The following is a 17,068-nucleotide window of genomic DNA, read 5'->3' as shown; positions in this document are numbered from 1 at the left end:
CCTGCTGGCTCGGGTGTTGACCTAATAATTAACAGCGATTTCCTTATATCCTTAGGTTCAATTTACACAATCTTTATTTACTTTATAATTATTATGTGCTGCTGACATAATTAATATTCTGTTTATTATTTCTGATTTGTTTAAGTTGCCCAGTTAGGTAACAGTGCACCTTTCTTTGTTATCATTTCGTTATTATTTTAATAAAAAAAAAAAAAAAAGTCTTAAAATGATCGAATTGGGGTCGCACATCAGAAGCGGGATCGACTTATCCCCTAGTTAACTCTGACTACCGTTTGTGCGCTTTACTGGAAATGCAGCATCGCAGTTTAATAAAAGTAGTAAGTGCCGTGAAAAATGCGAAAACGGCAAATTGGTTGCGTTGTCGAGGTTCAATCCTGATTCCACTGATTCCAGTGTAGCTCTCTGGTCATAGCACTGAGCAAATCATTGATATAGGACCAATTTAAAAACATATTTCTGCAACAGTGTGAAAGCGATGAGACGCCAGCAGCAATGGTATTCAGTGCCTTCAACATCCATCCGAATATCGGGGAATGCCTTGCTCTGTAAGCTCTGTAAGCTCTGTAAGCCCTCTTGAAGCCGATTGGTGATAACGCATGCTCGACTATGTATTCTCGATGAGCATCATCAGGTGAGACGATATATATTTATATATCCACAAACGGATATTATGTGCCTGCAGAAAATGTTTGTAAATGTCAGAAGGAGTTATCTTCGACCCTTTAAAGTATATATATTCTTAATCAGCATCAACAGACGTGACGATATAGCCATGTCCGTCTGTCCGTCTGCTAGTATGGACAAGCACTTGTTATAATGACTACAGGAAATTTGTAAGATAAAAAAAATATAAAATTTGGATAAAAATTGTAGGTTTTAAAGAAATACTTTTTGTATGGCAACGCCTACTGCAATCAGGTCTTAGTTGCTTTGGCTAACAATCTGATATATTTTGTACCAGATTGAATTATATTATTGATATAATTAATATGAATTATATGGCCGGTATCTCATAGACGAGCACACTCGACAGTAGCTTTCTTACTTGCTTTCTATCTTCCTAAAAGAAAAAGATCTTAGACAAAAACCAATGCTCAAAAATTGTTGCCGTGATATTTGTAATTTTTTTGGAACATTCGAAAGACAAAACTAGTTTAAATTGAATTAATGAAAGAATTAAAATTAACATTAGAATAACTATAATTATATTTTACAAATCAAAAATGTAAATAAATATACACTGCCACTTAAAGATATTTAAAGATATACATGTAAGATTGATGTAAGATTGTTAAATGATTATTAATAGATTTATTTAATATAAGTACGCGGGTGGGAGTTTTGTAATATAAAGTACTCGTTTCAGATTAAATGTTTCGAATTGTATCAACTTAAATATCAGACGACCGTTCTGCTTGCGACTTTCTTCTTTCGCGTTCTTCTTCAACTGTGTTCTCCTCTTCGTCCTGTGTGACCGTCTTTTGCGTAGCCTTTAATACCACACCTTGCTGCTGCAAGACTAACTAACTAAGACCCCCAGTAAGTAGGCGTTTTTGCCCATACAAAAGTATTTCTTTAATAACTTCGACAATTTTTATCTGATCGCAACAAAATTTTCAGGAATCACAAATACTATCGTTATTATTGTATATAGTATACCATGCGCGACTCTAGCTATAAAATTACGCTTATTATTTGATTTTTGTCGATTTGCGACGTCTGAAGTGTGCGTGGGAAAAATTTGAAACAAACTTGATCTGCGTGCAAGCATAAATGCTGTCGCAAAAAAATTATAGATCAGACGGACATGGCTTCCTTCTACCTTTTACATACATTTCTTGCCGGTACAAAGTTATAATACCCTTCTACCCTATGGGTAGCGGGTATAAAAGTATACAACAAATATATGTAGTATATAAATAAAAATATAAAAGTAAGCTTACGGGCGACTTATGTTAGAAAATATAGAAAATATATAGTTGGCTCTCAACATTGATTAAGGGGTTAGATACTTCAATCTCTTATATGTATATATTTTCTGTTTGCAAGAAGTTAGAATTTACATCTGCAAAAAGTTACCGAGAATATCAAAATCCTATGTGGTCGAGGATAAAATTGATAGCACTTGGCAAGTTGCACGGGAAAGGTTAATATTTATTGGCGATTAATAGTGTGCGACAGCGGCGAAAATCCTTTTACGGCCTTAATTAGGGTCAATGTTCATCAACAACCATGTTTCTATACATGTATCTATGAATATAATTCGCAACATGTGTTGCTAAATTCAAACCCCCTAGTCAATTAAAAATCACATAATTATACATTTTTAAGTGGCTATAAAGGTTGTAGTGATGGTGACTGTGATGGTGGCAAACAAAGTTGTGATTATAAGGATGGCACTGACAAAACTGCCCGAGCGTCAATGGGGATATCAAATTGAGCAATAAGAAAGACGCAAAAATTTAGTAAAAACATAACGAACGCTGTGCACTTGTCATTTTCAATAATCGCCCACTAATGGCCATTTTCTTCGGAAAACTCATCCCTTCGAACTTCGAAGTGCTTGTCCAGATTGCCCGTGTTGTCCCAGCCAGACGAGTTCCCAAACCAAAGACACAAACCAACTAGCGAACTAGCCCACTTGCTGCTTTACACAGCGATGATTTTTCGTTAACAATACCCCCACCCCCACACTCGTCACAGCCTCTTCATGCTCTTAGGCCAGCCACCAGTGCAGCAATAAAAAGAGCAATAAACCCCGCATCTGAAATGAATATCTCATCAGAAGACCCTCGCCATCATCCATCCTTTACTAATGCGCATGTCCCGCTTCATTTTGTTTCGTATTCGGAGAGATTGTTTATCGATTCCCTTAGGATACGAGTATCTGCTGCCTTAGAGTGTTTTGAGCTTGAATTTGTGGCAAATTTGTTAAAATGACTTCGATTTACGGCGACTGAAAGCACTGCCAAATCTCATCGCGCCTCCCTTCTCAAATATGTCAAAAGTGGAATGTGGGCGTGGGCCATGAGCTTCACCCTTCTGCTACTGCGTCAATGCAGGGTTTCTTATTTGTGTACATCTGTCTATGTCTGTGTAGCATCATACTCGTATGTAAAAAAAAATTAAGGTTGTGTGATAATATAGTACCATACGGTTGCAAATTCGTTTTAGAGATTTATTTGTGACCCAATTTAGCAAGAATAACATAATTGTCACAACGGAGTTGTCTGTCACACTACCAATAATGTTAATTTTGAGAAATGTAGTAATATGTCCACAAATCGTAAAATACTGTGATGATTGATTCGTAAAATGAACAATGATACTCGTATACTAATATAACAAGTGTTCTTTTAATACACGAAACAAATCTCGATTAAAGAGAAAGAAATAGAAAAAGTAATATCAATAAGATGATAAACATACTTTTCAGAAAAATAATTATTTATTATTATATTATATTTTCTTTTGTGGATCTATCTAAATATATGGGTAGCTTTTGCCTGCAGAAAGTAATCATATAACATGCCAAGTACATTTTTTTAACAAATCGACTTTGAAATACATGTTCACTTATTTCTTGGAACATCCATTGATTATGTGGATTTTATTAATATTCACTGTATATCCGAATTTAAAAAGCTGATGATTTTGAAATGGATACTGCCTATCGATGCAAATCGATATCGAAATAAAATGGAAGCAAACAACCAACATTCTAATGTAAGACACTTACATAATTTCTTTATTAAACATACTCGTAAATATAAATTGTGGCATTTTCGCTGACAATCTCAATTCAATTCATAAATGCACTTAACCGACACGTGTCCTATGACATCGCAGTCAACAAAACCCCTTCAAGAGTGAACAGCAGTAATTTAATTTACTTGAATACTACTACGAGAATAAAATGGGTTGTTGTTATTCAAAAGGAGGGAGGCAAGAATAAATATTTTTTATAATTTATTTCTATAGTATTATATTTCGACGATTTTTTGCGGATTCTTAAAGATTGGAAATAGGCAATTTTCAGTCAAATCGCAGTAGCAAATATATGACATGAACTTCAAATGTTTTCGAATCTATAATAATAAAATTAACATTTTTAGGTATTGTTATTTCTGTACGTTGAGCGAAAACTTTTAATTGCTGAAAACAGTCTCGTGAATGAGATTCAGACTGGATTTGACATTTTGACCGGTGCTGCAATAAACCCCTTTTCTGCAACTAAGTATACCCTCAGGTAACACTCACGTATGAATGGGTAGTTCCAGAAGAAGTTCCACAAAGCCAACAAAATATAAATTTAGTAAAAAAAATAAAAAATCATGAAACTATTATATTATGTTTAAATTTAAAGTTCAAAACAAGTAAGAAAGCTACAGTCGAGTGTGCTCGACTGTGAGGTACCAGCTACCCATTTTGAATAATAGCAAAATATTGTGGTATGTTTTTCTTCAAAATATACTAAACATACCACAACAATATATAAAAAATATACTAAATTGTATATTTGGTATATTGATATGGTACTATACTCAGTATATACTATAGAGCGCAAAACATACCAGATTGTCAGCCAAAGCAATTCGACGTTTTTATCTGATCGCAACCAAATTTTCAGAAAACGAAGACTTTAGTCATACTAAAAATAATAAATTTTGGTCCTCACAAACTCAATATAATCTATTTCTCTATTCGGAAAAACTTGTGTAGTTATTTATGATATATTTCACGACATTTGTATAAAAAAACGTAGATTCTTAAAATAATAGGTTATCTTTAATTTAAAATCTAAATTGATGCGATTTGATGGTTTAAGAAAGTTCCTGTGAAAATTGCAAAATCAAAACAAAAATTATAAATTTCTTACCATGTCCTTCGATTCTTTTTCGTTTGCCGTTTGGATCCGATACGTTGTTGTTAGCGGTATTGTTGTTATTGGCGCTTTGCAGAGGGTGTGCATGCTGCAGACCTAGTATGCCATTTATGCTATATACAGACCCAGAACCGGAACCGGAACCAGATGAGCGCTGTTCGGCTACTTGTTCGCTCGTGGAATTGGAGGTATTTACATTGGAATTCCGACTGCTGTTGTTAACTATTTCTTGGTTAGAGACAGGGCCCGGTATTGATATCGTACTAGAACCTGTGGCAGATGTCGTTTGAGCGATAACTGATGCTGCAATGTTGTTGTTGTTGTTGTTATTACTATTGCTGCTATTGTTGTTGTTGTTGTTGTTGTTAATGATGATACTGGAATTGCTGCGGGCAGTTGTGACGCCAGTTGTCAGCGACGCCTGCTGCTCACTTGCCGCTTCTGTGCTGCTGTCGAGGCTTTCACTCGCGTTGTGGTTACTGCCAAGACTTTGTGGCATTTGTTGTTGTTGGTGATGATGGACATGCTTTGCTTTTTCTGCAGCTTTGTTTCGAACGATCCTGTAGATTATATTATAACATATATTCTCAAAGTCAACGAATTAAGTTAATAAAACCGAATATTAGTATATACTATATAAAAGCTAACTGATAGACTTAACGTTGAACTTGTAAGTGTTATTATTTGTCTTCGTCTTAGCGTTAACAAACTCTAAATTATAGGGCTGCAATTGCAAATAACATACATAGTGTGTACATACTTAGTTCACATCATTTGACTATGAAGAAAAAGAAGAGAAGAGGTTATTCTCGGTGAACTGAAGACAACAGTGGGAAATTTTCGATTCTGATTCAATCGTTAAATTTTGATAGCGACGGTATCACAAACAAAACAAGTAAAAAAAGCTACAGTTAAATGTGTTCGACTGTGAGATACTCGCTACCCATTTTTAATAAAACCATATTCAAAAATATACCGAATTAACCTACTCAAAAATACCAAATGTTACCGGAGGAGGTATTATGTACATCGATAATAATATATAAGTATTTTTTTAAATGACTTCTACATATACGGACAGACATATGTACATGGCTTTATCGTCTTGGCTATTGACGCTGGTCAAAAATATATATACTTTATAGGGTCGGACATGCCTCCTTCTGGCTGTTACAAACATTTTCTGCAGGCACAAATTTATTATAAACTTCTCTTTGGATAGCGTGTATAAAAATCGTGTGAACATTCGTATTAACAAAATTAATTCAATGGTCTCAGTCTTCTAGCATTATACTAATATTCGCATTCCAGATACATATATTATTTTGGCTTGTCTTTTTGAAAGTTTTATTAAGCTTTCAATATTTATATAACCATGAATAGCGGAATTTTCTTTTCTCCTCTTTCTATCAAAGAATGATCTTTCCAATGAGTATTTAGAGGTATCGTTCTAATTTGTCTTTCGTAGGTTATTTGCAATTAGGGGAAATCTCACACCTAATTTATATGTACTTACATATATACATATGTATGTAAGAGTGTGTGAATGTTTAGTAACTCAGTTAAGCTAAGTTATGCGCAACTACTTTTACGGGATTTATTTTATATTTTATAACTAAGTGTATGAGAATTCGCTCAATTGTCAATAAGCTAAATCACAAGTTCTAAGGTTGTAGGACTATAATTTTACGACATTAATTTTTACTGTTGTAAATTTAAATCAGAGATAGAAATGAATTTTAAATTTGATTAAAGGAATTGATTGACGATGTCCTAGATTGGAACTTAATTTGTTTGTGTTCTTGTCTCAAATTACATTTTCGACGGCAGTCGGTCGAGCGATGTCCTCTCAAATGAAAAAAGGTGTACATAATAATATTGTAGTAGCTAATATTGATGTCGAACTCTATTCAAATTGATAAAAATGCTATGACTCCGTTATCGGGCTAACATACGAGTAGTATATTTGAATTGTCCCAGGATTTGGTGGCGGGTCAATTCAAGTGGAATTAAATCAAATTATGCTGTACACACAAAAAAAAAAAAAAAAAAATAGAAATAGAAAGAACAATCGCATCGGGTTAAAAGTGGGTACTTTTGGTATTTCGGGCAGTGAACACAATTGAGACATATGTTTAGGATGATGCTTCATACAGATACTTTTGGTGGTGTTTCGATTTGTTGGTTTAGCTTGCTTGTTTTGCAACTAACAACAGAAGGGACGAATGGCTTACGAGTATATTGAGTGCTAGGTAGCATAAAGTCAGAATGTAAGTGCCACTCACTCTTGGGATTTGCACGTTTTTATACGAGACTGCGGACTAGGTGTCTACCCACGGCTGGTATGTCACATTCACTTGTAATTGTGCGAGAGTGATTCATCATTGCACTGTAACTGAATCGAACACACATTCTTGAATTAAGGCATGCTTATGTTCATTATTGCCTGAAATTACTCATCACATCATATTACGCATCTCCCTTCTTTTTTTTGGCTTTGCATACATACATGTACGAGTATGTATGTATGTAGTTCACCGTCGTCATCGCCTTCGTCACCGTAATTCGCAGCGAATTGATTTTGAATGGCTGCACGTGTAGATTGCGTGCTTATGTGTGCGTGGGAGAGTAGTGGTCATATTTAAATCCCCAGATAAAGTGATGTGTTCCGTTGCGGCGAATTGTTATGGGTATGTGAGGGAGGCGAGAGAATGGGAATGGGAATGCGAGTGGAATGTACGAACACGAACAAGTGCGGCATACTTTCAGGCGTGCATTTTAATCACCCACCAACACACAGCATTCGCGTCGTTGAAATTGTGTGGAGCTAATTTATGGTATTCAAAGAGCAGCTGCCGCCTGCTGGCAGCATCAAATGCCAAAATAAAATGAATTATGGTCAACAAGGAAGTAGGTACATTATAAACTTGTGTCGTAAGCACGATGAGAGAACGATGGAGATGATGATGGCAATGGCACCGGAACACGAAAAGGAAACGAACTTTTGTGGTGGTCGTGTGTCAAGCATTGCGCCGCAATTATGAACGCCAAAAACTACTTAGATATTTTTATTAGCTTTTTTGCTTGCTACTTTTGGTAACAGACACCACACCGCACCCATCAACCGGATGCGGAAGCGACTATCATGACAACAAGCAAACATCGCCATCAGTATGGCGATTCACCCTTTTAATAAGTATTGATTTAGCTTTAAGAAGATTGTTTATACGAGCACCTCAGAAATCATTAGTATTTTATATATGTAGGTACAAAAAATGATCACGTATCACTTTGAGATACTCCTGGTAGTAAGTAGAAAAAATAGAGAAAACTTTTATGACCAAGATTGGCAATGCTGATCCTGATGACCGTAAACGCAGCAAACAATAATTATATCCACATGCTGTTTATAATTTTTGGGATCTTGAAAAATTAATTACTTTTACGATTTTTAATGTTACATGTAAAGTTATAAATTGTAAATAATCTTGACCAAAATTTTACGACTATATTATAATATAATATATAACATTCAAAATTGAATGCAAATTAATAGAAGAAACTTAAAAAAAAAACGGATTGACAGAGAGACACAGCTAACTTAAATTTTATAGTTACGCTGATCGAAAGTAGATTTATAAAAGAATAGAATATATAATATAATTATAGTGTCGACGGTAGCTCCGTTAAAAAGTCAATACAAAATCTTTTATATCAAAAACCTGTAATCTATTATTCAATTAAACAAATTTAGATATTTATCATTTAGGTTTGTCTATTTTTATATGTAAATTATTTTGATGTTATAAGTTATCTCTGTAAAGAAATTATATTATATGTGATACAAGAGATTTGATACTCTTAACATTATAAAAAATATATGGTATTTTGATAAGATAGCAAGAAAAAGCTATATATGATTTAACAAAACCTTTCAGTTTTACGTGCGATACTTAACACTTACCTGTTAATAGAAGAAACACTTGGAACGTTGTCCTGCGAACATATTCCTTCAGCGAGCAATCGATCACGAATCTCCCAAGCGAACATTGTTGGATTTTCTCGCTTATAGTTGGCTATCGCATCTACTACTGGAGGGGTGGCTACTTTTGGCTTGGAACCCCCAATGACTCCGGCTTTAAAGCTTCCAGTTTCATAATATCTGTAAATTAGGTGATTTTCAATACAACCGGTTACATAATAGAAATATAATAATAACAAAAAAAACAACGGTTATTACTTTTGGCCGCAAAAGGTGGAATGTAATTAAATTTATTCGTATGCGAAGAGATTTTTCTTTATTATTGAATAACTTGATTTTTTGTACGACAGATCAAAACTACTCTATTCGATTTGCGAAATAGTGGAAACGATAATTGTACTACTGATTTTTTTTACAATCGCTCACTGATTTATAATTTAGTGATAAAAGTTTGGTTGCATTCTGGGCATTCTGTTTTGCGTTCGAGCGGCCACACTCAAAATTGATCGGTGCCCAATTTGTATACCCGCAGGAAATTTATGTAACAGGTAGAAGGAGGCAGCTCTGACCCTATAAAGTATATACTATATATTCTTGACCAGTGTCATCAGCCGAGACAATTTAGCCATGTCCGTCTGTCTTCGTATGAAACACTAGATCTCAGAAACTATAAGACAGCATTTGTTATGTTTGCACGCAGTTGAAGTTTGTTTGAAATTTTTGCCACGCCCACTTTCGCCCCGCTAATCGACAAAAATCGAATAACAAGTGTGAGCCTCGAATTTTGGTATATACCATAATAGCTATATATGGTTGCTATCAAATTAAAATGATCGAAGTTATTGAAGAAATACTTTTATATGGGGAAATAGGGCTACGTACTAGGGGTCTTAGTTGCTTTGGCTAACAATCTGGTATATTGTGGAGTCTATGGTATATTTTGAATGTGGTACTAAATCGATATACAAAATATACCATTTGGATTTTTAGTATTTTTGGTATATTTTGAGAATAATACAGCAATATTTTACCTTTATTCAAAATAAATATCGGGTATCTCACAGTCGAGTGCACTCGACTGTAGCTTTCTTACTTGTTGCTTACTTGCTGTGAAAGAGGGGACTCGATCAAATGAGAAAACACTGAATGGCTGTGGAAACAGCGCATGAGCTTGGAAAAAATAATTGTAAAGTCAAATTTGATCAACAAATAAGGCATCTAACTAAGCATCAGCGCGGTAATATTCCTAAATTAGACCACATTTATATAATTTACGATTTGCGGAAAATCTAAAATAAACTTAGTGTGCTCTAACTCTTATAGAGTGCTCTATCTGGACAGATTGGTCATTACTAAATCGTCTCGGACGCTGTTGAAGAGTATATACATATGTATATATTCTTTAGGGGTCGGTTCCTTCTGCTTGTTACATACATTTGCTGGAGGTAAAAAGTTATAATATAATAATGATGTAGAAGACTACATCATGTATCAGTGTATCAGTACATAACATGCTTACCTTGATAAAATTTTAGATACGCATCCATGGCTTACTCTCAACTGGCGAGATATGTCACAGGGTCGCACTCCGTTGTGGGCCAGTTCTACAATTCTTTGTCGCACAACATCGGGTAAAGGTCGACCATTAACAAAAACACCTCCCAGCTGATTAACTCCACCGTGACCTATAGATAAAATAAGAATTTGATGTAATTATTAATTTTAATTTAAACAAATATTTAAAAAATAACATTATTTTAAGAACTAGAGTCTTATGCTATAATTATCTTAACTAATTCCTAATTAATTTTAGCGTAGCAGCATATTATAGTACAGTGTATCCAATCTACCTTTAAAAAGAGAGTGAGAGATCGAGGGTTTCACAGATACTGTATATATCTGCTGTGGCCGCGAAATATAATATATCTCTGATAAGCAGGAAGCAGATCATTTGAAGTCTTATTTCTGGAATTTGGGAAAAATTCGATAGGACGAAACGGTATGTAGTTCACATTTAATAATAATAATAATAAAACTCATAGGTGCCGAGGAATCAAGAATTTTGCTAAATTTTGTAAATTAATTGAGATATTTTATAGTTTATAAACATTAAAACTGTCAAATTTATGTTCGCATCTGCATATTTTGATATTTACTATCCCCGTTTATTTTTTTTCTATGCCAGCATTTTCTTGTCCGAACACGAAGACCATCGGTCGGATCCGTGCGTAATAAGCATTTGCTTGGTATATGTACATATATGTACATACATACATATATCATAGTACATATGTTCGTCAACGACCAAAAATAAACATGAAGCGTATATTGTGGAGAACATTTGTATCAGTATGTTTTATTTAATATTATAGCTCAAGTAAAAAAGCTACCATCGATTGTACTCGACTGCGAGATACCCGCTACACATTTTTTATAAAAGCAAAACAGTCCGGTATTATTCCTCATCGTTTAATCAAGTGCAACTGTAGTTATGATTGTTTGTAGTAAAACACTTTAGTTATAAAATTAGGCTTGCCAATTGATTTTTTATACTTGCTACCTATGGGTAGCAAGAAGGTAGAAGGTGCTTGACTGTGAGATACCCGTTATCCATTGTTAATGAATGCAAAACAGCACAGCATTATTCTTAAAATATACCAAAATACTATACCACAAAAATACTAAAAATATGTTGGTGTAATGATAGGGGGCGTGGCAAAAATTTGAAACAAACTTGATCTGCGTGCGAACATAACAGTGCTATCGAAAAAAATTATCTCTATCTCTTATAGTCTCCGATATCTAGGTGCGTATATCGTCTCGGCTGTGGACGCTGATCACGAATATATATACTTTATAGGTTCGTAGATACCTCGAACTGCTTGTTACATACTTTTCTTGCCGATATAAAGTTATAATACCCTTCTACCCTATGGGTAGCGGGTATACAAATTAGATCCATCCATCATATTTAGTAGAAACAACTTTTTTAGTAGGAGAACGTGTTAACGTTGATTAGGCATTTGATTTGACTATGAACTTTGATTCCTAAAGAATATTACATCAATGCTTTGCATATGCATATATGCACGTACATATGTATGACTATAGTTCACTTTACTCTCGAATATTAATTATTGCACTGCAAACGTGGCACAAAGAAGAATCAAACGATGCCGACGATCAATAATTGTTGAATATTCCGAATAAACGAACTGTTTTAAAGTGCAACTAAAGTAATCTCGGAATCTAACTGCGGCGTTAACAACGAGCTACACCAATATTCACTATATGTGCTTAGCACATTGCTATTAAATTTGCTGCATCCGTAATACACATTTTGCGTTCTTATATGTTTTTGACAGTGTCATTTTTATACCCGCCACCCATAGGATAAAAAGGTATTATGACTTTGTGTCGGCAGGAAATGTATGTAACAGGTAGAAGAAGGCGTCTCCGACCCTATGAAGTATACATATTCTTGATCAACATCAACAGCCGAAACGATCTAGATATGTCCGTCTGTCTGTCTGTGTGTCTGTCCGTCTGTAATATTTTTTTTCGACAGCATTTGTTATGTTTGCATGCAGATCAAGTTTGTTTCGAATAACAAGCGTAAAGCTTGAGCTGCGAATTTTGGTGCATACGATAATAACTATAGTATTTACGATTACTGAAAATTTGGCTGCGATTAGATAAAAATTGTGGGAGTTATTTAAGAAATTCTTTTGTTTGGGAAAAAAACGACTACTTACTAGGGGTCTTAATTGCTTTGGCCGACAATCTGGTATATTGTGCCGTCTATGGTATATTTTGAATCTGGCACTGTATCTAACAAATTTTGGTATATTTTTAGCATTGTTGTAGTATTTTCGGTATATTTTTAAATAATACCGGAATATTTTGCTTTTATTCAAAATGGGTAGCGGGTATCTCACAGTCGAGCACACTTGTAGCTTTTTTACTTGTTTATTCTTGTTCATGTTCAATCGTGTCAACGCGAACCAATTTTTCCAATTTCTCCAAGCGCTATCTAACATTTCGCAACACTTAAAAATTATTTCATAAATCTTTAATTATAACATAACTGTAACATTTCTTCGTCTATCGGTTTCAAAATTATGTTGATATTTACTATCCCCAATTTTTTCCATGCCTGAATTTTTTGCCCGAACGCGAATAACGTCGAACATCGGTAGGTTCCGTGCGCAATAAGCATAACATATGCTTGGTGTCGCTGCCACCACTTGAATGTATGTACAATGTACATATGTATGTATGTTCATCAACGACCAAAAATAAACTCTAAGTTAATATTGTGGAGAACATTTTCTATCGCTCAAAACCTTGAGCGTAGATAAGTAAATCCTTCTTGACGCGATAGTTTGTAAAGTTCCTCTATTTGTATATTTATTATTGATCAGTGAGACCATATAGGCATGTCCATGTTCATACGCACAGAACACCTAGATCTCAGCGTCTATAAAATATAGAAATACAATTTTTTGACAAGCCTTGTCACCCTTGTTGCACTCAAATCAAGTTTGTTTACGATTTTTGCAACGGGAAAAACTTCTTAGTTTAAAAAAAAAACAAGTAAGAAAGCTACAGTCGAGTGCACTCGACTGTGAGATACCCGCTACCCATTTTGAATAAAAGAAATATATTTTGCGATATTTTTCTCAAAATATACCAAATATACTGCAAAAATACTAAAAATATACCAAATATACTATTTGGTTTGATATAGTACCGCATTCAAAATATACCATAGACGGCACAATATACCAGATTGTCATCTAAAGCAACTAAGACACCTAGTAAGTAGGCGTGTTTGCCCATACAAAAGTATTTCTTTAATAACTTCGACAATTTTTATCTGATCGCAACCAAGTTTTCAGGAATCATAACTACTATAGTTATTATTGTATATACCAAAATTGGCAACTCTAGCTTTAAAATTACGCTTGTTATTCGATTTTTTTGATTTGCGGAGGCGGAAGTGGGCGTGGCAAAAATTTGAAACAAACTTGATCTGCGTGCAAACATAACAAATGCTGTCGAAAAAAAAGTATAGCTCTATCTGTTATAGTCTCTGAGATCCAGTGTTTCATACGGACGGACGGACAGACACACAGACACACAGACGGACAGACGGACATGGCTATATCGTCTGGGCTGTTGACGCTGATCAAGAATATATATACTTTATAGGGTCGGAGATTCCTCCTTCTACCTGTTACATACATTTCCTGCCGGCACAAAGTTATAATACCCTTCTACCCTATGGGTAGCGGGTATAAAAAATCATCAAGATAAAAATAATAGTTTTCTACCCAGGGTATAAATATTAACGTAAAAATGCAAGATGCCAAGATGATTTAAATTATTTTCTCAGTACAACGGATGCCATGCAAATTAAAATCAAAAATGAAAAAAAAAGAATAAAGAAACAGAGCCGCATTTAATTGATGGCAAGAATGCAGTCCTAATGACAACCATATTATTCTACTTGTATACTGACTGACAAGCTGTCAGCTTACACACCTCATTTACTTTTTTTGCACTTGTGAAGACAGAAAGTCTTCAATATTAAATCTCTAATTAAGAAAATCTATATATATATACATATGTATATATTCTTAACTCATCTGTGACATTACTATTAACTAAAATCTCAAATACATATGTACATGTGAGAAGCTGTACAAGCTATTCTGTCCGAATAGCTCCAATCCAATTATTATTTTAGTATTAGCTTTATATGTAAGTAGGAATTGGTTTCAGTAGATTGATATTAAATATATTTTTCTCGCTAGTCGCTCCCATTAATATTTTACACAAACAACTTTAATTTTAACAAAATGATCGTAATCAAATTATTGTGTAAGAATACTGTAAGCAACTCGCGATCCCTTCCATGAAGAAGACAGTTGTTTTAAATCAGTCGCCCTTACTCACAAGCGAACAAAATTCATTTGCGACATTGATACAACGACCAGATCAACAAAAACGTCAAAAGTATGCAAACAATGGCAATTGCTGGAAATGTGCCAAATACGAAAATGATAATGGACTCATGAGACATAAAGAGGGTTTAGGATTTGTTTTTGCCTAAGAAACAAATGATATCTGCCCAACCATTGTGTTTGTGTACTCAAAAATACAATATCTATTGACGTTCAATAGATACTACATTAAATGACGCTCGCTTGTTGCTAAAATCGGACAATAGAGCCTTTATTGTCCAATACATCAATATATGTATCCCACTGTGCACACATAAATCTGTCCGAAATACTCTTCTAACGACATGGAATGCTATTACCATTTGATGAATCATTTTTGGACCCGGATTTACCAATTTGAAATTTATAACACTTTTATGTATATGTATAAAATTCGATAATTTTTTTGTAATGTTGCTAAACAGAAAATGGCAGAGGTTTTTACTCAATATGTTTCATAAAGTATTCAATACTTTGATCAAATTTGTAGCAGTACGTTATATTTGATATTATATGTTAGTTGAAGTAAGAAAGCTATCATCGTTTGTACTCGACTGTGACCCTACTACTAAAATATACCATTATTTGGTATATCGTTAAACATTATGTAAAAACAGTATACAATTATTTCTCAAAAAAAACTTCTACAATTGTTATCCAATCGTAGCCTTATTTTCAAGAATCATAGCAACTTTAGTTATGATTGGATGTACTAAAACACTTTAGTTATAAAATTAGGCTTGCCATTTGATTCTTATACCCGCTATCCATAGGGTAGAAGGGTATTATAATTAATAATTTCTTTTCGACAGCATTTGTTATGTTTGCACGCAGATCAAGTTTGTTTCAAATTTTTACCACGCCCACTTCCGCCCTCGCAAATCAACAAAAATCGAAAGACAACCGTTTCAAAGTTAGAGTCGTGAATTTTGGTATATACAATAATAGCTATAGTAATTGTGATTCCTGAAAATTTGGTTGCGATCAGATAAAAATTGTCGAAGATATTAAAGAAATACTTTTGTATGGGCAAAAACGCCGACTTACTAGGGCTCTTAGTTACTTTGGCTGACAATCTGGTATATTGTGCCGAATATGGCAGATTTTGATTGAAGTACTATATACATAAATAAACCGAATATACCATTAGGTATGTTTTTAGTATCTTTGTACAATTTTTGGTATATTTAAAAAAAATACCGCAATATCTTGCTTTTATTCAAAATGGGTATCGGGTTTCTCATAGTCGAGCACTCTCGACTGTAGCTTTTATACTTGTTTTCGGTTTGCGGGGGAGAATGTTGGCGTAGCAAAAATCTAAAACACATTTGATCTGAGTGCAAACATTACAAGTGTACATTACAAAAATACTAAAAATATGCTAAGTGGTGTATTTGGTATAATGATATACCACTACATTCAAAATATAACACAGAGTGGAAAATATACCAAATTGACAGTCAAAACAAAGACCCATAGTAAAGTGGGCGAATTTTCCCACACAAAAGTACTTTGTTAATAACTTCGACAAATTTTGTCTGATCGCAAAATTTTCGGGAATCATAAATAGTAGTTATCATTGAATGTACCAAAATTCGAGACTCCAGCTTCAAAATTACAGTTGTTATTCGATTTTTGTCGATTTGCGGGGGCGGAAGAGGGAGTGGCAGAAATTAAACAATTGAAACGGACATGACTATATCGTCTGTGGACGCTGCTCAAGAATATACATATACACTTTATAGGGTCGAAGATGTCTGCTTCTGCCTGTTACATACATTTCCTGCCGGCATAAAGTTATTATGCCCTTCTACTCTATGGGTAGCGGTTATAAAAATGATATATTAGATACAACTTCAATTACATGTGTAATATTCCATCATATTTTGATTGTAACGATATGCCGTCGAAAGATCCATAGTAGAAACAACTTTTTTAGTCAGAGAACGTGTTAACGTTGATTATGCATTTGATTTGACTATGAACTTTGATTCCTAAAGAATATCACATCAATGCTTTGCATATGCATATATGCACGTACATATGTATGACTATAGTTCACTTCACTTTCGAATATTAATTATTGCACTACAAACGTGACACAAAGAAGAATCAAACGATACCGACGACCGATAATTGTTGAATATTCCGAATAAACGAACAGTTTTAAAG

At 34.2% G+C, this 17,068-nt stretch overlaps 1 protein-coding gene across 9 annotated transcripts in view; it reads right to left on the bottom strand.

The window, feature by feature from the left end:
• The window catches only part of LOC132794917 (paired box protein Pax-6), a 33,309-nt gene that overhangs the window by 4,224 nt on the left and 12,017 nt on the right, over nt 1-17,068 (bottom strand). For 6 of the 9 annotated variants that reach the window (XM_060805215.1, XM_060805216.1, XM_060805210.1 and 3 more), the window contains 3 exons: nt 10,408-10,573; nt 8,871-9,068; nt 4,901-5,466 (listed from right to left, as the gene is read on the bottom strand). In XM_060805215.1, coding sequence (XP_060661198.1) covers nt 4,901-5,466; nt 8,871-9,068; nt 10,408-10,573 — 930 coding nt within the window. Of the gene's footprint in view, nt 1-103; nt 698-4,900; nt 5,467-8,870; nt 9,069-10,407; nt 10,574-16,760; nt 16,831-17,068 lie in introns of those variants that run through there. The other 3 variants (XM_060805214.1, XM_060805218.1, XM_060805217.1) reach the window with 2 other exon arrangements.

This window comes from Drosophila nasuta, chromosome 4, assembly GCF_023558535.2.
Source record: "Drosophila nasuta strain 15112-1781.00 chromosome 4, ASM2355853v1, whole genome shotgun sequence".
Taxonomy (NCBI): domain Eukaryota; kingdom Metazoa; phylum Arthropoda; class Insecta; order Diptera; family Drosophilidae; genus Drosophila; species Drosophila nasuta.
Note: the sequence above shows the minus strand (reverse complement) of the source record. Positions and strands in the feature narration are given on the sequence as shown.